The 25,618-nt window shown below is 44.0% G+C and overlaps 1 protein-coding gene across 4 annotated transcripts in view; it reads right to left on the bottom strand.

Annotated features, from left to right (window-relative positions):
* Window positions 1-25,618, bottom strand: part of VWA5B2 (von Willebrand factor A domain containing 5B2) — a 66,385-nt gene that overhangs the window by 31,155 nt on the left and 9,612 nt on the right. For 3 of the 4 annotated variants that reach the window (XM_067466074.1, XM_067466075.1, XM_067466076.1), the window contains exons 2-10: window positions 21,937-22,113; window positions 19,847-20,008; window positions 19,191-19,422; window positions 15,951-16,105; window positions 12,384-12,515; window positions 10,594-10,718; window positions 9,960-10,136; window positions 3,332-3,442; window positions 869-1,071 (exon numbers count right to left, since the gene is read on the bottom strand). In XM_067466074.1, the coding sequence (XP_067322175.1) occupies window positions 869-1,071; window positions 3,332-3,442; window positions 9,960-10,136; window positions 10,594-10,718; window positions 12,384-12,515; window positions 15,951-16,105; window positions 19,191-19,422; window positions 19,847-20,008; window positions 21,937-22,075 (1,436 nt within the window). In that variant the 5' untranslated portion in view covers window positions 22,076-22,113. The remainder of the gene's footprint in view (window positions 1-868; window positions 1,072-3,331; window positions 3,443-9,959; window positions 10,137-10,593; window positions 10,719-12,383; window positions 12,516-15,950; window positions 16,106-19,190; window positions 19,423-19,846; window positions 20,009-21,936; window positions 22,114-25,618) is intronic. The other variant, XM_067466077.1, reaches the window with a different exon arrangement.

The raw sequence follows: 25,618 nt of genomic DNA on the forward strand, positions 1-25,618 counted from the left end.
TGTGACCAGCAGTGCTGCAGAATTTGAAGAGGCATGAATGGAGGCTTGAAAGAGAGAAACGGGCCAAGAGGAAGGCGCATCAAGCCAACCCCGACCGAGATCAGCTCCCACCTGGAAACCAGTGCCCTCACTGTGGGAGAAGATACAGGTCAAGAATAGGGCTCCACAGCCACCTACGAACCCACCCCCAGGACACCGAACTTGGTGGACCATCATCCTTGGACTACGAGGGATCGCCGAAGGAAGGAATATGGATGCCATTGCTGCAAATATTTTTTTCAGCTAATGCAAGTGAAGTGCTTTCAACGTTGAGAATAATTGTTTAAGTGTTTTGTGTTATTGATCTGTTTATCAGCCATGACTATATTGAAGGCGCAGGGTTTCTGTCTGTCATATACGTTGATCTTGATCCAACATTCTTCACAAAGTGGATGATGATAACTCCCTAAAATTTTAAATACATATACAGCATTTTGCCACCACTTTAATTGCTTTGGCTTTATCCAATGGGATTCTGGGAGTCTTAGTTTCGTTTCATGAAGTGTTTAGAATTCTGTATTGGAGAGCTCTAGTGCAGGCATGGGCGAACTTGGCCCTCCAGATGTTTTGGACTTCAACTCCCACAATTCCTAACAGCCTACTGGCTGTTAGGAATTGTGGGAGTTGAAGTCCAAAACACCTGGAGGGCACAAGTTTGCCCATGCCTGTTCTAGTGCCTCATAAAATCACTGAGTTGGAAGGACCATTGAGTCCAACACATTGCTTCATGCAGGTTCTCCAGCTCATCAGTTGGATGTCTGGCCTCTATTTGAAGACGTCCAGAGAAAAACCAAGATGGAGTTCAAACTCAATTGAGTGGACTCTGTACCTGACAGTGGCTGCCTGCCTCCTGACTAGCTCAATGATTCTGCCTGTGTTTCCAGCACCGCTGTCCGTAAAGAGGAAGAGCTGCCGTGGGAACCCGCGTTGAAGAGGCTGCCCCAAGATCCAGGTCAGAGCAGCCAGGAGGTTGGGTCCGCCCAAGTCTGTCCGTAACTTCCGGATGTATTCACAGGCCATCCTGAGAGTCTCCTATGGACACAGAAGGACGAGATTATGGTCTTAATCTCACACTCTGAGATCTAGGAATATAAATATTTTAATGAATCCAATGTTTACTCCCAACATGAGTAGACCCATTGACGCATTGACATAAAGTTAGCTAAGACTGCCGTATCAGCACTATCATAGCCCTGATATTTCAAGCCAAAATGTGACGGCGCGATAGGTGCCACCTATGTGTAGAACTGTTAGTTGCAAGATTTAAAATGTTGTATCATGCTTAATCCTGCCTTTTTACCCTGCTTATGTATAGTTGGATTGATTGGTTATTTATAGCTGTCAATCAGTATTGTTTGGCTCCACCTCTTCCTGGAGGAGGGGAGTGCTTCCCTTTTTCATTCTGCCATCAGAGTTTCTATCAGATGGACGTGAGTAAGAGACTTGGCTCTAAAAGCCCCTGATTAAATTACCTCTCAGCACCAATTCTGAGGTTCTTACCCTTGAGACTTATGCTTCATGTTCAGACCAACCTGAACGATGTTGGAAGTCTCAAGCGCCTTCAAACCGGTTCTTTTGGCACCAGAGGAAGATCCTGAGTCTTCAAACATAGGCCATTTGAACTGGGTTGTGGACTGCTCCGACATTCACAGCCATTGAGAAAAGAGGAAACTTGGAAAAGCTTCTCAGCTTCAAACTCCTTGGACCCAGGACTAACTGAGACTGTAACGTATATTTTCCTTCACCCCTCTGAAGCTTCCAGCTCACTTCTTTAGAGAAATAACTCTTTGTGATCAAAAAATCTTATTTTGAGTTATCTGCAGTGTTTGGGTTTTTGAGAGTTCCAGTTTCCTAAAGGAGGGCAAGAAGCAATCACCTGGGGAAAGATGTCACGTCCATGCCTCTTTCACTAAGAGCTATAGCCCCCAGGCGCAATGACACACAAAAGCTGAGGCTTAGGGACAACTACTTGTGATCCCATGGGACTAGGCCCTGAAATAGGGTTATAAAGTTGATATTGCAAGGAGGAAATTGCAGTGACATGAAACATAAGACATTAAGACTGTGGTATGACCTGCCGGGCGAGATTCAACAGCTGTTGGAATGTAAGACCCACCTGAAGACCCATCTCTTTCAGCAGCCAGTCAATTTGAAGTTGCAAATTTTAATCTGCATTTCATCAGTGGATTTTAACTTGTATTTTAATGTTGTGTATCTTGTTGTATAATCTCTTATTTTAATGATGTTGTACCTGTTACCCAGCCTTGAGGTGCAGGGAGAGGTGGGTATTATTATTATTATTATTATTATTATTATTATTGGGTTGTTGTAGATTTTTTCGGGCTATATCGCCATGTTCTAGAGGCATTCTCTCCTGACGTTTTGCCTGCGTCTATGGCAAGCATCCACAGAGGTTGTTGTTGTTGATAATAATAATAATAATAATAATAATAATAACAACAATACATTAGTGCACAATTTAGTACACAATTTAAGTTCTCTTTGGGAGAGATAAAGTGGGGTAATAATAATAATAATAATAATAATAATAATAATAATAATAATAAATAATAATAATAATAATAATAATAATAATAATAGTGGGTGCAGTGCCTAAAGACCTTGGCCTGCACTTAAAAACAATCCACACTGACAAAAGGCCACCCTACTCAGATCTGCATGCACTATTTGCCGATACATCACACAGTTTTAGAGCACGTCCTGTTCAAAAGCCAACTGCTATAGGCCCAGCGCGTGACAGCACAAGAGTGACCCAGACTTTTATTATAAAGGAACCACCAATGTGGATCACAGACCGGTGTGAACGCTGCCCAAAAGAATTCATTTTATGTTGAACTAACTCTGATTCTTCACCCTGAAGACTGCAGATAATGTGACCTGAATGCAGAGTGGAAATGAGTTCAATTCCTGCTCATTACAGGTAAAGTATGTATGGTAGAAGCCAATTCCTGCCCCATGTCAAGGTTTGTAAACATTACGTGACTGAACCAAAGGGTCCTACATAGACATGGCCTTCTCTCATCTCCAGCAGAATAACCTGTGCAAAATAACCCAATGTATGCTAGTCTTATAAAACACGCACCTTGCAACTTTTGTTGGCTAGAAACCAGGTCATCCATGCGTATGATTTCGACCACAAGGGCTGATGATGCAACATTTCCATCCAACAATAGCATCAGACCAAAAGTGCAGCATCCCTGCAGACTCATAGCTTGTGGCCAGATTCAGTTAGCAGGGGGAACAAGAAACCACATAATCTCCAATTACTCACGCTATTGCAGGGCTTGCTTGCGGAGAAGAGAGGCTTGATGCTGGAGCCAAAGCCAGCAACATTCAACAAGGTGCCAGAAGGGAGACTTTTCACAGCCACCAAGAGAGCGTCCTGTGAAGAAGTAAACAAATCCCATGAGATTGCAGCCAAGTACAGTGTCATCGCAATGTCAAATCCTAAAATCCTCATGTTCAGGACAAGCCTATGCAGTTTTTAAGGGTGAATCCCCACTCAGGTGTGGAAATTGTTGGGGAATCTGAGCTGTTAGTCTCAAAATAACCCTCAGTCGGGGTGATTCCAACAAAAAATATAGCCGAATACCTGAAGTCAACTTTATAACCAGCAGAAACTTTACGTGTGGTGAAACTGGGATAAGCTTTCTTTTCTTAGGATGGCACAGGATTAGGTTCAAAAATATTTATTGAAGGAAAGGAAATACATTCTAGATAGAAAAGAAGTTGGAGAAGTTCCAAAGAGGTGAAAGGGTAAAAAGTTTTTAAAAATCCATGCAGCTACATTTTGCCTAAAAAGAGAGGCAAAATGTGTCCCCATTGGAAGGAAGAAAAGGCAGAAGAGATAATGGAGGATGGTCACATGGACAGCCCAAGGCAATAATAAATACCTTTAAAAAGGAAGTTCCCCCACAGAGATTCCATTGCTATATTTTCAAAGGGAGAGGAGACAGTGGCAAGGAGGAGGATGAAAGACAAAGCCCTTTTTGGTAAACATGCATAGGCATGTGGAGCTTAATCCTACCGTATCTCTATCTACTCATTGAGGTCTGGAAGCTTGATGACATAAAAGACATGTGCAGTCCAGGGATGAAACCCAACAGAAATTGAGTGATTTTGAGCAAGTCACACTCTCTCAGGCAGTCCCTCTCTAAGTAAATCTTGCCAAGAAAATCCTATCATGTGATTGTCAAAAGTCAAAATGACCTGGAAGGCATATAACTACACAGCATAAACAGGCACCCCAAAATGTTTATTACACAGCAAATGTATCATATCAGGTGCATCTGCACTGCAGAATTATTGCAGTTTGATGCCATTTTAACTGCCCTGACTCAATACTACAGAATCATGCGAGTTATAGTTTTACAAGGGACTTAACCATCTCATGGGGGTTATAGTCTTTACAAGGCTCCTTACATTTACCAACACCAATTAAGGAGAGTCTACAACATACCATATGTCCAGGAACTCATGAAGCCAGGATTTTTCAGTCTGGAAAAAAATTCTATCATTCTTTGGAACAACATCAGCAACAAATATTGCAATATAAGATACCTTATTGCAATCCAAAAATTGTGTCAGACCCCTGCGCTGTTCACCTGCCATGCTCTGCTCCTTGGGAAGGAGAGAGATGGCGTACCTTGGTAGTATCAGATCTATAATGGAATGCAGTGTGGACACTTTTCTCAAGGGAAGAGAATGGAGTGTGATTTTGGACATTATACATTTGCATGGAGTTAGTTTCTGCTGTATGGAAAATACAGAGCTGATCATTGACATTGTTCTTAGGGAAAGAGGATGCATTTTGGTGTGTTGGCATTTTAGAAGTTTTGGAAAGTAATGGAAAACTGGCAGATTTGCAAGGAAGTAGTCTGGTCTAAGAGATGTTCTTCTCCAGGAGACAGCAGGAAGAATGGTGATTGTTGGAGCATGTACAAATCAGTTGGTGAGTGTGAAAAATGCAAAGCACAAAGCTGATTGTTTGGGCCATGCCCAAGAGGCTAACTGAGCCTGGGAGTTTTGGCAACAGTTACATGTTTAGGTTTACTGTGCAGGAGCTTGCCAAGGCAGTTAGTATATTTTCTGCTTCTGGGCTGCTGGAATAAAATCCTTCACATGGACACCTAAGAACCATTTGAATCTCTCTCTCAAAGGATATTGTGTGAGTCAATACAACTGTTCACATGACTGTATATATGTTGCTCTGCATATATACTTTACCGATTCTTTACTGATCATCTGTGTGGCATATCTTTTTTTAGCAAGACAGTGTGTGGATTGGTAAAGAATGATGCATGATTTTCATTCCGCTACTATCACATCCTTGAAGTGACTGGACTGACCTTGAGGGAGCTGGGGGTGGTGACGGTCGACAGGGAGCTCTGGCGTGGGCTGGTCCAGGAGGTCACGAAGAGTCGGAGACGACTGAACGAATGAACAACAACAACACCATGACGTATGCATGAGGATGAAAGAATGGGTAATGTGAATGCTGAGTAAAAATATAATTCCCCTTCGTTTGTTTGTTAGTCAGTGTAACTGTAGGTTGTTTGTGAATTCAATGTAGTTACACAGAATCTGTATGTCTGTATGCTCAATGCCATTATTTGTGTAAAAGTGTAAAAGTTCTGATACCGTTTCTCTTACTGGAAAATTGCAATAAAAATAATCTATGCTGTAAAGTTATTGAAAAGTTATTCATAACACTTGAACAAAAACATCTTGGCCCACAAGTGAAAGGAGAGCATCTTTTTAGGCATTCATAGAATCTCCCATGTTCATGACTGGACATGAATGTCAATTCTTGCCAGTACCTGACAGATTTTTGATGCATTCGCAACATCATTGCTCATTTAATTTCCACTATCAAACGGGAGGCAGTGAAACAGATCAACTTTTTTCTAGATGCAAAGCGAAAATGACCTAGATATGATAATCCACAGCAAAGAGCGTGGCAAGATCATTTCCAGCCCAACTGTAGCTGTTGCAAACCCATTTGTCATGAACTCTACAAGTTCTGTCTGACTGCATCACCAGAAAAATCTTCAGAAACCTGACTAGAGTGATGTGCAAAATGACATTTCTGGGCAATTCATCACAACTTCTCAAGAAACTATGTCAGCAAGTTTGACAGCAGAAGAGTTTGATACGTGAACTGACTCTACGCTTTCCTGAAAACGTGTCTCCACTGTCAATACGATCTTTCTGTTTTTGTACAGTGTTGCTGACTTCTTTCTTAAGACACTTTTAAAAAGACAGTCATTGGAGTTAATTAAAAGATACTACTACTCATGCGCTGGCTAATAGAAAGGTACATTTGTTTACGACATCAAGGCAGCGTTTCTCAACCCAGGGGTCGGGACTTCTGGTGTGTCACGAGGGGGTGTCAAAAGGGTTGCCAAAGACTATCAGAAAACACAGTATTTTCTGTATTGTCGAAGATTCACACCTAGCCCAACTTACAAAAAGCCCTTTGTCTCACCCTGGTCATTCCACAGATATATAAACCTCTTTTTTCCCAGTTCCAGCAGACCTCACCTCTGAGGATGCTTGCCATAGATGCAGGCGAAACGTCAGGAGAAATGCCTCTAGAACATGGCCCTATAGCCCGAAAAAACCACAAGAACTGACAGTATTTTCTGTTGGTCTTGGAAGTTCTGTATACCAAGATTGGTTCAATTCCATCATTGGTGGGGTTCAGAATGCTCTGATTGTAACTGAACTATAAATCCCAACAACTACAACTCCCATATGTCAAGGTCTATTTTCCCCAAGCTCCACCAGTGTTCCCAATTGGGCATATTGAGTATCCATGGCAAGTTTGGTCCAGATCCATAATTGTTTGAGTCCACGGTGCTCTCTGGATGTAGGTGAACTACAACTCCAAAACTCAACGTCGATGCCCACCAAACGCTTTCAATATTTTCTGTTGATCATGGGAGTTCTGTGTGCCAAGTTTGGTTCAATTCCATCGTTGGTGGAGTTCGGAATGCTCTTTGATTGTAGGCGAACTACAATCTCCCTTGTTGACGACTGGACATGAATGTCAATTCCCAGCAACTCCAACTCCCAAAATCAACCCCCCCCCCAACCCCACCAGTATTCAAATTTGGGGTTTCGGGTTTTTGTGCCCAATTTGGTCCAGTGAATGAAAATCCATCCTGCATATCAGATATTTACATTACAATACATAACAGTAGCAAAAGGAGAGGTATGAAGTAGCAACGAAAATAATGTTATGGTTAGGGGTCACCACAACATGAGGAACTGTATTAAAAGGTTCGTGGCATTAGGAAGGTTGAGAACCACTACATCAAGGTAAACATGTGTAAGCAGGAATGCTCTTTCTTTTCTTCACAGACCATCCATCACACAAGATTGGCTGCAATCCAAGCTGATATGAAGTGCAGCTAAAGTAAAATTTCACGAAGCATGGAGATGAATGCCACCTTCTCCGCTCCCCCATCCCCTGAGGAATCTATAATTAGCCACAAGTTTCTTTCCATTCCAAGCTTTGCTTTTTGTTCCATCTAAAAGGAGATGCGGGGAAATTATACACTCTGATCTGAAGGTAAATCATGCCTCCTGAAATCATCCGGAAGAATGATTCTCAATGGTGTATATAAAATTAAGAGAAGTAGCTCTAGGGCAGCAATGGATGAATATTCTGGGTTAAGAGGCCACGTTTACTGGTGGGGAGGGAGCTGCATTTTCTCAAAAAGACATTCCTGAAAATACTCCCTGTTTGAGCATGTTGAGATCGGAGGTGACACCCCCCTCCCCACCCCAGGACTTTGTAAAAGATAGTTCAAAATCAAGGAATTCATAGTTTTGCCAAGTACACCAGCTGGGAATGATCCCATAATCCCCTATCTCTCCCCCATGTGGGAACCTACTTTTTCCCCCCATGGCCCTTGATTAACTGGCACTTGATCAATAGGAGCTTAGTGTCTAGACCTAGGGAAGTAATGCTACCCCTCTGTTCTGCTTTGGTTAGACCACACCTGGAATATTGTGTCCAATTCTGGGCACCACAATTGAAGAGAGATATTGATAAGCTGGAATGTGTCCAGAGGAGGGTGACTAAAATGATCAAGGGTCTGGAGAACAAGCCCTATGAGGAGCGGCTTAAGGAGCTGGGCATGTTTAGCCTGAAGAAGAGAAGGCTGAGAGGAGATATGATAGCCATGTATAAAATTTGAGGGGAAGCCACAGGGAGGAGGGAGCAAGCTTGTTCTCTGCTTCCTTGGAGACTAGGAAACAGAACAATGGCTTCAAACTACAAGAAAGGAGATTCCATCTGAACATGAAGAAGAACTTCCTGACTGTGAGAGCAGTTCAGCAGTGGAACTCTCTGCCCCGGAGTGAGTGGAGGCTCCTTTTTTGGAAGTTTTTAAACAGAGGCTGGATGGCTATCTGTCAGAGGTGATTTGAATGCAATATTCCTGCTTCTTGGCAGAATGGGGTTGGACTGGATGGCCCATGAGGTCTCTTCCAACTCTTTGATTCTATGATTCTATTATTGTTTGCTGTCTGGAGTTCCCCTGTTTGTGAGTGGTGTTCCTTATTTACTGTCTTGATTCTGGTGGTTTTTCATACTGGTAGCCAGATTTTGTTCATTTTCATGGTTTCCTCCTTTCTGTTGAAATTGTCTACATGCTTGAGTATTTCAACGGCTTATATGTGTTGTTTGGCATAGCAGTTGTCAGAGTGGTCCAGAATTTCTGTGTTGTCAAATAATATTTTGTGGCCAGGTTGGTTTACCAAGTGTTCTGCTATAGCTGATAGCACATGAAGGAATGCTGCTGGAACGTGGCCATAGAGCCCAAAAAACTCACAGCAACCCAGTGATTCCAACCATGAAAGCCTCCGACAACACATGTTTTCTACATCTCTATATATAAAAATGCTCTGTGCATAATGAGTACCTTAAAAACAAAAGAACCAATGAACAAAATCACACCAAATTTGGCAACAAAACATCTCACAACACAAGGAGTGACCATCAGTCAAAAATTATGATTTTGTCATTTGGGAATTGTAGTTCCTGGGATTTATAGTTCACTTACAATCAGAGAGCATTCTGAACTCCATCAACGATGGAATTGAACCAAACTTGGCACACAGAAATCCCATGACCAACAGAAATACTGGAAGGGTTTGGTGGGCATTTACCTTGAGTTTGGGAGTTGTAGTTCACCTCCATCCAAAGAACTCTGTGGACTCAAACAATGATGGATCTGGACCAAACTTGGCACAAGCGCTCAATACGCCCAAATATGAACACAGATGGAGTTTGGGGAAAATAGACCTTGACATTTGGGAGTTGTAGTCACTGGGATTCACAGTTCACCTACAATCAAAGAGCATTCTGAACCCCACAGACGACAGAATCGGAGCAAACTTCCCACACAGAACCCCCATGATCATCAGAAAATACTTAAGGCTATCCAATCCAACTCCCTTCATCAGGGCAAGAAAATGTAATCCTCCTGATAACGTAAGAAAAGTCCTCCTGATAAAGAGCCATCCAGCCATAGATATAGATATAGATATAGATATAGAGATGGTGATAGAGATAGAAAGATAGATAGATAGATAGATAGATAGATAGATAGATATGATTCACACAGAGAGAGATAGAGTATCATAGATTTGAAGGGGACCCTTAAAGAAGGACAATGATATCTTGCATGTTTCAGGCTGGGCAAAACAGAAACTCTCCACATCAACACTGACAAAAAAAACCAGCAAGAAATACTGTTTACCCATAAGCATAAAGAAATTACATATATCAGAAACCAACACTTCTTCATTACTTTATTTTCCAGATCAACAGACTGGGCCACAGCAACGCGTGGCAGGGGACAGCTAGTTATTATTATTTTTTTTACCTTGATGCCATCAAGGCAGAGGTCATTTAGGCTGCCACTCCGGTCAATGAGGAAGAATATTTCCCGAGAGACAGTGTGGAAATCGGTGGAAACGCTGCCCATCTCAGGGCAGAAATTCAGCATCAGGACAGGATTGTGGAAAATGTCTTTGTGGAATCTTTTCTGGACAAAGGACACCTGGGAGCAAAGAAGAAAAGAATCAGGGAAGTTAACGCCTTTTGCTTTAAAACTTTTCAATACTGTATTTCTCACTGCTGAACAGCAATTAGTTAATTAAATCACAGAGAAGCTGAACAGACCCCCTTCAGGAAGCCATTCAATAATTGCAGTGGCGGCACACAAAAATTAAATCATGCTTTGTCTGGGTGCATTCTAATGTGTTACAATCCCAGGAGGGCTCTACTGCAGTTTTCTTTTCTTTGTGAGCCTCCAAAACATTTCTGACTTTTGGCAGCCCTAAAACAAAGCTATCATGGAGTTTTCTTGGCAGAACATTTCCAAAGGGGATTTGCTTTTGCCTTTCTCTGGGACTGAGAAAGATAAGAGCTGGAAGAGATCGCAAGGGCTATCCATCCAGTCCAATCCCCTGTCATGCAGGAATACACCTCTGGAGTTCCTCCGCTCTGCAGCTTACCTGTCTCTCCCCATCATTGTCTTTCTTGGCAATACGAGCGTAATCCCGCCGGTTCCTGATGTGCGTCTCATACTCATGATACGTCATGGCACCCTCTTCAATGATGAGGTGTGGATAATGTGGTTCTCGAGAGGAAAAAATGGTAACGTTGTTAGAGATTCACAATGAGGTCAGCACATCACAAATGGAGCTGTGTTCAGATCCCACACATGTAGTCAGTTTGTGACTTTGGATAACGCCAAGGCTTGGTTTTCCCATATGACTTTTGTCACCTCAACATCTTTAAACTTACTCGCCCAATGACACACAGTACTCACATAGAATCATAGAATCAAAGAGTTGGAAGAGACCTCATGGGCCATCCAGTCCAACCCCCTGCCAAGAAGCAGGAATATTGCATTCAAATCATCCCTGACAGATGGCCATCCAGCCTCTGTTTCAAAGCTTCCAAAGAAGGAGCCTCCACCACACTCCGGGGCAGAGAGTTCCACTGCTGAATGACTCTCACAGTCAGGAAGTTCTTCCTTATGTTCAGATGGAATCTCCTCTCTTGTAGTTTGAAGCCATTGTTCCGCGTCCTAGTCTCCAGGGAAGCAGAAAACAACCTTGCTCCCTCCTCCCTGTGGCTTCCTCTCACATATTTATACATGGCTATCATATCTCCTCTCAGCCTTCTCTTCTTCAGGCTAAACATGCCCAGCTCCTTAAGCCGCTCCTCACAGGGCTTGTTCTCCAGACCCTTGATTATTTTAGTCGCTCTCCTCTGGACACATTCCAGCTTGTCAATATCTCTCTTCAATTGTGGTGCCCAGAGTTGGACACAATATTCCAGGTGTGGTCTAACCAAAGCAGAATAGAGGGGTAGCATTACTTCCCTGGATCTAGACACTAGGCTCCTGTGCTCTAACACAATCACCATAAATAGCTTGCATTCTCTGATGAATCTCCTTTGGAGTGACACCTTCTGCTGTCAAGAATTCAATGACTGCACGTTGCTTAAGTCGCACTGACTGACCGTCTGTGCAGGGTTCCCTACTTCGCACTTTAACCACACAACCATTCAATGCTAAGGCTTCCCACCAAAATGGAACTGTAGAGAAGAGTCTACTAAAAAAGCCAGTACTTCTTTGAATGTGTGAATAGGGAAATGGCAGCAGCAGCCCAAGGCAACGTCAAGGATCTTTGTTGAATGACTCTTGACTTATTACACTATGTAATACTGTCATCAAGGGCAGCGAAGGCCCCCGCTTTCAAGTTGGTCTGACCCGCAGCGGAGAGTTCCGCAGTTCCTGGAAGCACATTTTGCTATAGTTTTCCAATTCATATCTCATCAAGTCTCCACCAATTCAACATCGTTTGTGGCAGAGACAAAATCAAAGTTTCTGGAGTACGTAGAACAATTACTTTCCGAGTAAGTATTACACAATTAAACAGGATCAACACTTTTAGACCAGGAACAGAAAAAAAATCAAATTTTGTTACATTCTGTTATCCATAGGTCATATCAAAATCCATAATTGGCCCCCATAACCTGCTCTTCAATCATCCATGAGGTTGACCTATACACGAGTATATAGCATTTGGAAGAGATAATTTCAGCTGGTGTCTGACAAGCAACAGCTGACATTTTTCACATCTACACAACCACTGAAGTACAGGAGTTTTCTCTCCACCAGTCTCAGGGACTCTTGCATACTACACAATTGTATTCTATTTTAACTACCACGGCAACAATTTATGGAATAGGCATCAAGTTTACAGCTTCTCCCAGTGTCAAATGTTTCTCTTACCACATGGATACAAGATAATCTCCAGGTTCCGATCACATTTGTGCTGCTCTGCCAACGTAATGCATATCGTTGAGGCAGAGCTTGCAAATGGATTCGCATCAGCTCGAAGGGCGTGGGACGGGCTCTCCAGTCCTGCAAAAACATACACAAAGGGAGGAGAGAAGAAAGAGACAGGACTCAATCATTTCCACCATATGCGGAAGGTATCACGTCCTCTAAAACTTGCCAGATGGAAGGAGATATTCCTGTGTTATGCTGAGGAAGTGCTGCTTCACAAACTTCAAAGTCTATTGTAAGGAGATTACGTGAAGGTGCAAAGATGTGCTGCTAGAGCAGAGCTTTCCAAAGTGTGTGTAGTGACACATTCGTGTGTTGGACGCAGGGTGTAGGTGTGTCGCACAAACACAATGAGAAACCTCTGAGTTTATATGACATCTATATAAATAAAAATGTAATGTTCGTTTATGGGATTAACAGAACTCAAAAACCACTGGACGAATTGACACCACATTTGGCCACAAGACTTACTTACTTACCTAGGTGATCCCTCATAGTCCGAGGATGATGGTCCTCCAAGTGTAGTATCCTGAGGGTGGGTCCGTAGGTGACTGTGGAGCCCTATTCTTGATATGCATTTTCTCCCACAGTGAGAGCATCGGTTTCCAGGTGGGAGGTGGTTCCGGTCGGGGTTGGCATCATGCACCTTCCTCTTGGCACGTTTCTCCCTTTCGCCCTCCATTCGTGCCTCTTCAAAATCTGCAGCACTGCTGCTCACTGCTGACCTCCAACTGGAGTGCTCAAGGGCCAGGGCTTCTCAGTTCTTAGTGTCTATGCGAGAGTTTTTAAGGTTGGCTTTGAGCACGTCTTTACATCTCTTTTCCTGTCCTCCAACATTCCATTTTCCGTTCTTGAGTTCGGAATAGAGCAACTGCTTTGGGAGACGGTGGTCGGGCATCTGGACAACGTGGCCGGTCCAGCAGAGTTGATGGCGGAGGACCATTGCTTCAATGCTGGTGGTCTTTGCTTCTTCCAGCACGCTGACGTTTGTCCACCTGTCTTCCCAAGAGATTTGCAGGATTTTTCAAAGGCAGCGCTGATGGAATCGTTCCAGAAGTTGCATGTGATATCTGTAGACAGTCCACATGTCGCAGGCATATAGCAGGGTTGGGAGAACAATAGCTTTATAAACAAACCCCTTGGTATCCCTACGGATGTCCTCAAACGCTCTCTGCTTCATTCGGAAAAATGCTGCACTTGCAGAGCTCAGGCAGTGTTGAATTTCAGTGTCAATGTTGACCATGGTAAGCCCAGGTGCTTACCATTTACTTGAATGTCCCTTTCTATCCCCCATACGTTTTTATCCTCAGCTCCTGTGGACTTCTTACTACTCTTTGGCAAATAATTCCAAAATGTCTAAAGATTGCAATATTGTGGTCACAACATAGGATTCCTCTCTAGCTCAGCTCTGTCTGTGTTTGTAGTTGCATTGTTTGTTTGTTATTAAAAGAGAAGTACCTATTTTCCAGCATATTTACAGTGCTTTTATGGAGCTGGTCAACATTTCATCGCAGATTTTTTTTTTTACTAAACCCCAAAGCAGCCATTCCTCAACACAGAAAGACATTTTTACTATGCTGTGAATGCTGTATCTCTTGAAGAGATGGGAATTAAGCCAAGTCCTAATGGGATTACTTCCCTTGCATGTTTGAAGCATATGCTCTAGGCTCTCCATAGCTGCTCTTGCCTCCATCCTCTTAATTCCTTTCTCGTAGTTTTCACAAGTTAGAAACGAATATAGGCGCAGCAATGAGGCTTTCATATAATTATGATAAGAATCCTGGTAGGGTCTTTGTATATGAACCCATATCTTCCAGAATCAAAATTTGGAAGTCCTGTTAACATTCATAGCCAGTAAAAGGCTACTGTTAGGTTACTACATAGTGAAGCCAGCAAACTGACTGATGCACAACAGACTAATGTGCATTTTCTATTGCCTTCCATGTTGCCAAGCTTTGTAACAAGTCATGTCTTTTCATGGTATGCCAAAATATGACAGCCTCAGTCGTCATCTTGGCTTCTAGGGAGAATTTATTGCAAAATGGCAATAATAATAATGAAGCCGAGCATGTCCCGTCCCCCTCAATAAGGGGTAGTAACTTACAGTTTTCCAAGGGCCAAGGACAAGTCTGCAGGACTCCCTTGACTAGCTCAGTGAAATCCTTTGGACTTTTCCTGTTATGAATTATAAGCATATGGTTCCTGCAACATCAACCCTATACACACACACACACACACACACACACACACACACACACACACATATATATATATACATACACCTTTGTGCTAGTGGCCTTCCCTTGACCTTTTTCATTCCCTTCAGACATTCCAAAGACCCCAATCCACAATTCCCTTTGCTTGCCCCCTGGCAGACCCCTAATCATTTTTCTACCTGGAGGTCAGGGGACCCTCGAAAAGCCCCCACCTACGCACTGGTTGATTTAACTAACTTCCCACTAAGGAACATTCACCCCAGTTTCGCCCTCATTGTACTGTTTGCTGGCTAGTAAAATCCAGACTTTCCTTTACACATGTTGATTCATTCCAATCAAAGCACAATAGATCAGGCTTGCTTGAGACTCCCTCTTTGTCTCGCAGGCCACATGGCATTTTTTTCAGACTTCATTCATAGATTCCTTTGTGTTCTATTATCCTGCCTTCCTCTCTCCTGATTTGCTGCCGCCGCTGGGCAGCAGGAGCTTCCCCATTGGATCCTACGGACCACTGGAGCTTCCTGATTGGTCCGAAGGCGCCGGGGATGGGAGGGCCACCTCCCAGCTGTTTGCCCATTGTCCAATCACAGTGGAGGACAGCAGGGAGGCCAGGGCGGGAAGTTTGAACTCTGCAACTTTGAATTTACTAAAAATATGGCTGTATCAAATGTATTTCTTTATGCTCTGCTGGCTAATGATTGCAGCTCTCCATCCTTTTCAGCAGGATCACTAAATAAACCTCGATGGCTTTTCTTCAACCTTGGTGAGATTTATTTGGGAAAAATCAGGGAAAATTCTGGGCCTTTCTCCTCTTTCGCTTGCCAAGGGTTTCGGACTCTCTTTGGTGGGTCTAAGGGCTCCTCTCTCATGGGCAGGAGCCTCCAAATTCTAGCTCGATATCAATCATAATAATAATCTTTATTTATACCCCACCACCATCTCCCCAAAGGGGACTCGGGGCGGCTAACATGACGCCAAGCCCAAAAATACAATACAGCAAAATGAAATACAAAACAATGAAAAATTACATCACAATAAAGTACATATATGGAAGTGCAGAAGGGGTCTCAGTACACCTGTAACATGTAGGAGGATGTCAAGTACATCTCTAAACGATGTGCCAATCTGTTGAAAGATACAGCTTTATCGGCCAGACTGATGTTTCACTGGGAGAAACAGTTGGGTAACAAAATCTTAGTGGATGTTGAGACATTCCTAATTGCCTTTGCCTCTATGTCCATGAGTTAGCATGCAGAGAGAGAAACAGAAGAGGGCTAGGCCCTATATATCCTACCTGCCAGCAAACAGGGCCCCTTAACCAGCATCTCAAAGGTGAACTCGTAGGGAAAAGGATTGTAAACCTCTCCCCGAAAGACGTCAGTCTCCTTGGGAGGCACCAGGAATGACTGCTCACTCTTCATACTGGCAGATCCAAAGCAGCTGGTGGAGCTGAAGAAGAAAGCAAAGACACACATGAATGCCACTTGACGTGAACCATACCTGGATTCAGCGCAGTTGGACCTGGGAGACCTCTTCATTCTGAAATAAGATGAACCTTTGCTGTTCATCCCATGGTCTATAAAGAGATCTCCAAAAGTGGGCTAAACTAAAATGTTTATGGGCTATTTTTCCTCTGTGTGGTTAGGTTTGTGCATATAGAAATGCAAACACAACTTAAAGAGAAATAATATATTTTTTTAAAAATAGGGAAATCTCACCGTAATCCTTTGGTAAATTCCTTAGTTCCCCAAATCCATAAAAATGCAACATCCCCGCAAAATGCTGGAAAATGATTTTTTGGAGGTTAAGGGAAATCCTTTATGTAGCTGAACACTAGCACAAGAAAGGAGATTCCATCTGAACATTAGGAAGAACTTCTTGATTGTGAGAGCTGTTCAGCAGTGGAACTCTCTGCCCCGGAGTGTGGTGGAGGCTCCTTCTTTGGAAACCTTTAAACAGAGGCTGGATGGCCATCTGTCAGGGGTGATTTGAATGCTATATTCCTGATTCTTGGCAGAATGGGGTTGGACTGGATGGCCCATGAGGTCTCTTCCAACTCTATGATTCTATGATTCTATGACATGGTAGATTCTACTGAAGGAGGTTTTATTTATAAGGCCATTTTATAAAAGTTTTTTCTTAATTGTCAAATCCCTGCTTTTCAAAGACATGCTAAATACAATTTAGGATTGAGTTGGAATTGAATTGGGTGTAATATTATAGTAGTAAAGGCAAAAGTTTCCCCTGACACTAAGTCTAGTCATGTCCGGGGGGTGGTGCTCATCTCCATTTCTAAACCGAAGAGCTGGTGTCGTTCATAGACACTTCCAAGGTCATGCGGCCAGCATGACTGCATGGAGCACCATTACCTTCCCACAGAAGCAGTACCTATTGATCTATTCAAACTTGCATGTTTTCGAACTGCTAGGTTGGCAGGAGCTAGGGCTATCAGTGGGAGCTCACCAGATTTGAACCGCCAACCTTACGGTCAGCAAGTTGAGCAGCTCAGTGGGTTTAACCTACTGCGCCACCTGGGGGTCTAATGTATTATAGTACCATTACCCCCAAAATGCCCTCCATAACAGTTAAGGGATTGTGGAACTGAAATTCGTCAGATCTGGAGGCAAATAGGTTTTACAAAGGTCTTTAATGGTTAAACCACTGAGCTGCTGAACTTGCTGACCGAAAAGTTGATGGCTCAAATCCAGAGAGCAGGTTGAGCTCCCACTGTTAGCCCTAGCTCCTGCCAACCTAGCAGTTCGAAAACATGCCAAAGTGAGTAGAGCAATAGGTAATGCTTTTGTGGTTTAACCATTAAAGATCATTGCCAAAATACTGTAATCTGTCCTGAAATTTTTGAGTCCCCAGTAAGTGCCGAGAGTTAAACTGCTGAGCTGCTGAACTTGCTGACCAAAAGGTCAGCAGTTTGAATCCAGAGAGCTGAGTGAGTTCCCGCTGTTAGCCGCAGCTTCTGCCAACCTAGCAGTTTGAAAACATGCCAATGTGAGTAGAGCAAAAGGTACTGCTTTTGTGGGAAGGTAACGGCGCTCCATGCAGTTATGCTGGCCACATGACTTTGGAGGCATATACGGACAACACTGGCTTTTCTACTTAGAAATGGAGATGAGCCCCACCCCCCAAAGTCAGACACAACTAGACTTAATGTCAAGGAGAAACCTTTATCTTTATTTTAGCTCAATAATTTTGTCGTTATGCTGAATTGTGCACAGCTCCACCAGTTCTTCTTTCTCGACACACCAGTTATGGCTTTGTGAACTTGTTATGAGAGAAAGAATCAAGAAGAAGATACAGTGTTCCCTCACTTATTGCAGGTGTTCTGCTCCAGGACCACCTGCGATAAGTGAAAATCCACGAAGTAGGGACACTCCGCCCTCTGTACGAAAAACTAAATGTTTGCATCAAATATGGAACATCCATAATGTTGTGGCCCAGCTGGAGCCTCAGGAAGGAGATGATGGGATTCAGATTCATGAAGATGTTCCTGTTGTTTATGATGAAGAAACTGAAGAGGTTCAGTTTCCCATGGCAAGGAATGTTTCAGATGATGTTTCTGATGTTAGTGATACTAGCCAGGTACCGTTGGAGGAGGATGGCTCCCAGCCTGACAGTTCTCAGGCACCTAATGAGCTATCTGACCTTGAGAGCTCTGAAGATCTAGATAGGGAGGATCGCTTACAATTCAAAGTTCGCCGCAGTGTGGGGCTTGCTAACAAGAGGGAGATTAGGGGTCAACGGAATGCATTCATGCTGAGAAAGTCTATTAAACGGGGTGTTTGAAGACAAACCTTTGTCAGTGCAACTTCTGCGTTTAACCTGGTAACTTCTTTGGATTGCCTTGGCTTTTTGGGCAATGTTCTTGGCTTCATGGGATTGTCGTGCTGTCATGGAATCTTGTTTGCTCGGTGTCTTTTGGATTATGCTTCATGCTGTTTGCTATTGAACTTTTGGAACTTTACCTTTGCATTTAAGACTTTCCTTGTCTTCAATAAACTACAAAACCTTCAGCCTTTGTGTGGTTTGAGGTTTGGGAGCAAGGTGACTCTACTCTGAGCTGCGACACATATTCAGTTCAGCTACCAAAACAGAGTTGGATTTATTTGGTTTTTCATTCAGGAGCACTTTTAGGTCCTTGGTTCAGTTGCACAGTGTTGCCATTCAATGCAAGAGTCACATAGCACAAATAAGGTATCACTCTCTATGTGAAGATCTACACTGCCCAACTCTGATTAAGGTTTTTTGCTGTCGGCCTTCCCCTAATATTCTGCTCCTCTACATTAAAGATACAGGAGACACACCCAGTTTTCACTCTGGTAACTCCACCGTAAGACTATCTAGACAATGTGATGCTGAAATTAAGAACCTGTAAAGGTCTGTATGAATGTTCTTTCCTTCAGCATCATACCCACGGCATAGCTGCTTGTAAAGCTCTTAGCAGTCCCCGGAAGCTCCTCAATCCCCCTTCCCCCCTATTATCTCCGCTGAGCATAGACTCGGAGAAAGCCATGAAAATCACCATAGAGCCAACCTGTCGTCACACAAGCCTCTTGCCTCACTTTCACTTTCGGGGTTGGTATCGATGAAGGGCATGAGAATGGATGGGAAGAGGACACGCAGCGCCCCGTTCGGAAGCGTGGCCAGCTCCTGGCTGCTGCTTAGGATCACCGTCAAGGTCTCCGAGGGCCCAATGGGGCCGGTGCTGATGATGAACGTGGAATGGGCCAAGTCTTCATCAAGGACTAAGTGACCTGGGCAGAAGACAGAAAGGAGGTAGTTAGAGAAATCTCTTCAACAGATAAATTGGAGAGACCATTGCCATTTGTATGTCAGAGCCTCAGATCAACATAGCTCATTGAATTGACAATAGAATATAGCAGGCATGGGCAAACTTTGGCGCTCCAGGTGTTCTGGACTTCAACTCCCACAATTCCTAACAGCCTTTCGATTGTTAGAAATTATGGGAGTTGAAGTTCAAAACACCTGGAGGGCCAAAGTTTGCCCATACCTGAAGTAGCCAGTGTACTAAACCCTATCTCCCAAAGGGGGTAAAGCCCCTTTAAAGTTTTAGACTAAAACCTGGAGCAAATTCACTGCCCCAGTGACACAGAAGTCCCTAGTTCTATGCCCCATTTTTGTCCATTTCATCATTGTCAGTCGCAACGCACAACCAACCGTTGGTGCAGCGGAGTGGCTGGTTCCAGCTGGCATTGCAGTCAAGGCAGCACTCCTCCATCCGAGGCCGGTTCTGGATCTGGAAAGTGGAGGCCCTGCTTCCCGTGGTGGCTTCAAAGCTTGAGACCACTTCTGACTCCTCCAGTGGGTAAACAAATACTCCTGTGCAAAAGAAGCCAGGCTGAATCCCAATGGCAGAAGAGACACACAATGTCATCCGGTCCCAAAACAGACATAGCACAACTGAATAACCTCAGCTTAATCTACAACTTCAGCCCTCCAAGTGTTTTGGACTTCAGCTCCCATCATTCCTAACAGCCGGTAGGAATTGAAGTCCAAAACACCTTGAGGGACAAAGTTTGCTCATTGTTCTGTTGCGCGCTGGGCATGTAAAGAATTTCCTTTAGAACAGGACGTGCAACCTTTGCCCAGTGGGAAGCCAGGGGGCCCAAAGAGAAGTTCTCAGAGGTTTTCCACCACAAATGATCTTTAGATGGCTTGTGAAGTATAACTAAGTCTTTTATTAATGAACAATCAAACAGAAACTTCTCTTGTCTTCAATAAAGCTAAACAAATGCTTCCAGGCTTTATGCAACTGGTGACTTCCTAATCTTGCCCATGAAGGACAGGCAACTGTCTTCAATAACTTCTTCTTTACTTTAAAGGAAAATCCCCTTTTTAACTTCTCCCAGGCTGACTGTAATCTAACCCTTACTGATGTGGGCTCCGTTACCAGGCCAAACTGCGTCTCGAAGCACCGAGTGGACCTACCAGTAAAGGCTTAGATATTCTCCAGCTAGAGTTCTTTGGTCTTTAGGGCTGTTTTCCTGGAAATCTTTGGAGACTCTTAAGACTGTTCTCCCCTGGAAAGTCTTAAGGGTTGAAGCTTTTGTACAGGGGAAGCTTGCACACGTCCTGTACATTAGCTTTCCTTGCTGAGACTAACTAAAAAAATGGCTCCCTTCCCTTCCCAATTGCCCTGAGCAAGGGGCGGAACCAAAACTTAATGATGATGGACAGGTGACTTGCCCTACGACTGCAACCAAAGGAAGCCACCTTCCTGCAGAATCCCTGACTGCAAGCAAACATTTAATACAAAGCAAATAAAGTGGGAGCTCCTGGTACAGCTGTACCAGCACACTCATGTTTGAGATTTTCTGTTGTTGTGTCAGCAGTGACTTAAGAAACTGCAAGTTGTTTCTGGTGTGAGAAAGTTGGCCACCTGCAAGGACGTTGCTCAGGGGACACCCGGATGTTTTTAGGTTTTACCATCCTTGTGGGAGGCTTCTCTCATGTCCCCCTATGGGCAGTTGAAGCTGACAGAGGGAGCTCAACCCACTCTCCAACCTGCAACCTGTCAGTCTTCCGTCCCGCTGGCTCAAGGGTTTAACCCATTGCACCACCGAGGACTCTGAGAGATGTCTGAGATAGACAATTGCCAGACCATGCCATAAAATGCAAATAAATTGCTTAATATGTCCTAAGGATCAAACTATGTGTTAAAGGTAATACCTGTTCTCTAAACTCCCTTATTTCCCTCCCACAATGGGATTTCCTCACACTAAATGCAAGATATAGAGATGGAGAAAACCATGTTGTGATAAACAGATGTCATCCATCATTTGGCAGAGCATGAAGGCTGAAACATGTCAACAAAGAACTAAATTAGTTATGCTCTATCCTATATCTCTGGCAATAAGCACAAGGCATCTGAAGCAGAAGAAAGAAAAAGATGTGAAAAAGCTACCACGATATCCATTAAATTAGACGGTGGCACAGTGGGTTAAACCCCTGTGCCAGCAGGACTTAAGACCGACAGGTCACAGGTTCGAATCCCAGGGAGAGCGCAGATGAGCTCCCTCTATCAGATCCAGCTCCCCATGCGGGGACATGAGAGAAGCCTCCCACAAGGATGGTAACGCATCAAAAACATCCGGGCATCCTCTGGGCAATGTCCTTGCAGACGGCCAATTCTCTCACACCAGAAGCGACTTGCAGTTTCTCAAGTCACTCCCGACACGACAAAAAAAAATCTATCACCAATGCAAGTACGCAGTCAGCTGTCACTATAGCTCCAAAAATGTCCTTACCATCCACAGGCTGCTGCTCCAAGTTGATGTAAGTAAGGTGGGCAGTGAGGCCCAGGGAATAGCCATTGGCACAGGCTTTGACACACGAACTCTGTAGCGGAAGGGCAGTCCAGGCTGGCAGGCAGTACAAACCTGGCATGGTCTTCTGGCAGAACTAGAAAGTCCCACTACTGGGAGCTAAAAAAGACAAGGAAAGAATAATGACAAAGCTAAAGCGGTAGCACAGTGGGTTAAACCGCTACCTGCAGAAAACTTGCTGACTGGAAGGTCAGCAGTTCAAAGTCATGGGTTGGGGTGAGCTCCCGCTGTTAGCATAGCTTCTGCCAACGTAGCAGTTCAAAGACATGCAATGTGAGTAGATCAATAGGTACTGCCTTGGCAGGAAAGTAAATGGCACCCATGCAGCCATGCCAGCAAAAACGACCAGGAGGGTCTATGGACAACAGGCTTGTTGGCATGGAAAAAATGAACAAGAGCACCTCCCCATGGTCAGAGTTGAGCATCACCTCCAGACACTGGAGATGGAAAGGGAAAATGTTGCCTTTGTTTGTGTATTTTATTTCATTGCTGTTACTGTATAAAAGCATCGAATGTTTGCCTATACGTGTGTATACTGTAATCCACTCTGAGTCCCCTAGGAGAGATAGAACAAAATATAAATAAAGTGTATTATTGTTGTTCTGTCGTGCGCCGGGCCTGTAAAGAATTTCCTTTAGAACAGGACGTGCAACCTTTGCCCAGCGGGAAGCCAGGAGGCCCAAAGACAAGTTCTCAGAGGTTTCCCACCATAAATAGTCTTTAGATGGCTTGTGAAGTATAACAAAGTCTTTTATTAATGAACAATCAAACAGAAACTTCTCTTGTCTTCAGAAAGTTAAACAAATGATTCCAGGATTTTATGCAACTGGTAGCTTCCTAAACTTGCCCACGAAGGACAGGCAGCTGTCTTCAATAACTTCTTCTTTACTTTAAAGGAAAGTCCCCTTTTTTACTTCTCCCAGGCTGACTGTAATCTAACCCTTACTGATGTGGGCTCCACTACCGGGTCGAACTGCTTCTCAAACGTCAAGTGGACCTACCAGTAAAGACTTAGATGTTCTCCAGCTGGAGTTCTTTGGACTTTAGGGCTGTTTCCCTGGAAATCTTTGGAGACTCTTAAGACTGTTTCCCCCCGGAAAGTCTTGGATGCTCTTAGGACTGTTTTCCCCCGGAAAGTCTTAAGGGTTGAAGCTTTTGTACAGGGATGCTTGCACACGTCCTGTACATTAGCTTTCCTTGCTGAGACTAACTAAAAATGGCTCCCTTCCCTTCCCAACTGCCCTGAGCAAGGGGCGGGACCAAAACTTAACGATGATGGACAAGTGACTTGCCCTACGACTGCAACCCAAAGGAAGCCACCTATCTGCAGAGTCCCTGAAACCTAGGACTGCCAGCAAACATTTAATACAAAGCAAATAAAATTGGAGCTCCTCGTACAGCCATACCAGAACAATTATTATTATTATTATTATTATTATTATTATTATTATTATTATTAAATCAATGGGGAAGGGAGAGATTGGGGTCTTTTTCCATACTAGAGGGGAGGACTTGTTTGGAAAGCAAGGAGAAAGTTATCTGAAGGCTGAAATTCTGTAATTATCTCTAGTGAAACAAGTCTTGAATGTTTTTGTATTAAAGAGAGGAAGGAAAAACGAATCAATGAAAGTACAAGACTGCATTTTGCTTCTTTTTATTCTGAACTAGACTATCCACATTTTTGTTGTTGAGTGCCTACAAGTCATTTCCAACTTATCACAAGGTCTTTCTTGTCAAAATGTGTTTAAAGGGGCTGGTGTTCCTGGTTTGAAAGTGTTATTCCTCTTTAATTGTGTGATACTTACTTTGTTTTTGTGGCTGCCACAAACTATGTTGAATTAGTTGAGACTCAATGAGATATTCATCGAAAAACTATAACAAAATGTGTTGCAGGATGTTCTGCAAAAACAATATATTTTTTTGCAGTTTAATAAATGTTTCTTATGTATTTATAATAGAACCAATTAGGAATTGACTTTTATAACCCAGGCACAAAAATTGTGTTACATAGCATATTGTCGAAGGCCTTCATGGCCTGAATCACTGGGTTGTTGTAGGTTTTTCGGGCTGTATGGCCATGTTCTAGAAGCATTCTCTCCTGACATTTTGCCTGCATCTGTGGCAGGTATCCATCCTCAGTGGTTGGGAGGTCTCAAAACTTCCAAGGATGCCTGCCCCAGATGCAGGCTGTATGGCCATGTTCTAGAAGCATTCCCTCCTGACATTTGGCCTGCATCTGTGGCAGGCATCCATCCTCAGTGGTTGTGAGGTCTCAAAACTTCCAAGGATGTCTGCCACAGATGCAGGCTGTATGGCCATGTTCTAGAAGCATTCTCTCTTGACATTTTGCCTGCATCTGTGGCAGGCATCCATCCTCAGTGGTTGTGAGGTCTCAAAACTTCCAAGGATGCCTGCCCCAGATGCAGGCTGTATGGCCATGTTCTAGAAGCATTCCCTCCTGACATTTGGCCTGCATCTGTGGCAGGCATCCATCCTCAGTGGTTGTGAGGTCTCAAAACTTCCAAGGATGTCTGCCACAGATGCAGGCTGTATGGCCATGTTCTAGAAGCATTCTCTCTTGACATTTTGCCTGCATCTGTGGCAGGCATCCATCCTCAGTGGTTGTGAGGTCTCAAAACTTCCAAGGATGCCTGCCCCAGATGCAGGCTGTATGGCCATGTTCTAGAAGCATTCTCTCCTGACATTTGGCCCGCATATGTGGCAGGTATCCATCCTCAATGGTTGTGAGGTCTCAAAACTTCCAAGGATGCCTGCCACAGATGCAGGCTGTATGGCCATGTTCTAGAAGCATTCTCTCCTGACATTTGGCCTGCATCTGTGGCAGGTATCCATCCTCAATGGTTGTGAGGTCTCAAAACTTCCAAGGATGCCTGCCACAGATGCAGGCTGTATGGCCATGTTCTAGAAGCATTCTCTCCTGACATTTTGCCTGTATCTGTGGCAGGTATCCATCCTCAGTGGTTGTGAGGTCTCACAACTTCCAAGGATGCTTGCCCCATATGCAGGCTGTATGGCCATGTTCTAGAAGCATTCTCTCCTGACATTTGGCCTGCATCTGTGGCAGGCATCCATCCTCAGTGGTTGCGAGGTCTCACAACTTCCAAGGATGCCTGCCCCAGATGCAGGCTGTATGGCCATGTTCTAGAAGCATTCTCTCCTGACATTTGGCCTGCATCTGTGGCAGGCATCCATCCTCAGTGGTTGCGAGGTCTCACAACTTCCAAGGATGCCTGCCCCAGATGCAGGCTGTATGGCCATGTTCTAGAAGCATTCTCTCCTGACATTTGGCCTGCATCTGTGGCAGGCATCCATCCTCAGTGGTTGCGAGGTCTCACAACTTCCAAGGATGCCTGCCCCAGATGCAGGCTGTATGGCCATGTTCTAGAAGCATTCTCTCCTGACATTTGGCCTGCATCTGTGGCAGGTATCCATCCTCAGTGGTTGTGAGGTCTCAAAACTTCCAAGGATGCCTGCCCCAGATGCAGGCTGTATGGCCATGTTCTAGAAGCAGTCTCTCCTGACATTTTGCCTGCATCTGTGGCAGGCATCCATCCTCAGTGGTTGCGAGGTCTCACAACTTCCA

Source organism: Anolis sagrei, chromosome 3 (assembly GCF_037176765.1).
Source record: "Anolis sagrei isolate rAnoSag1 chromosome 3, rAnoSag1.mat, whole genome shotgun sequence".
Lineage (NCBI taxonomy): Eukaryota > Metazoa > Chordata > Lepidosauria > Squamata > Dactyloidae > Anolis > Anolis sagrei.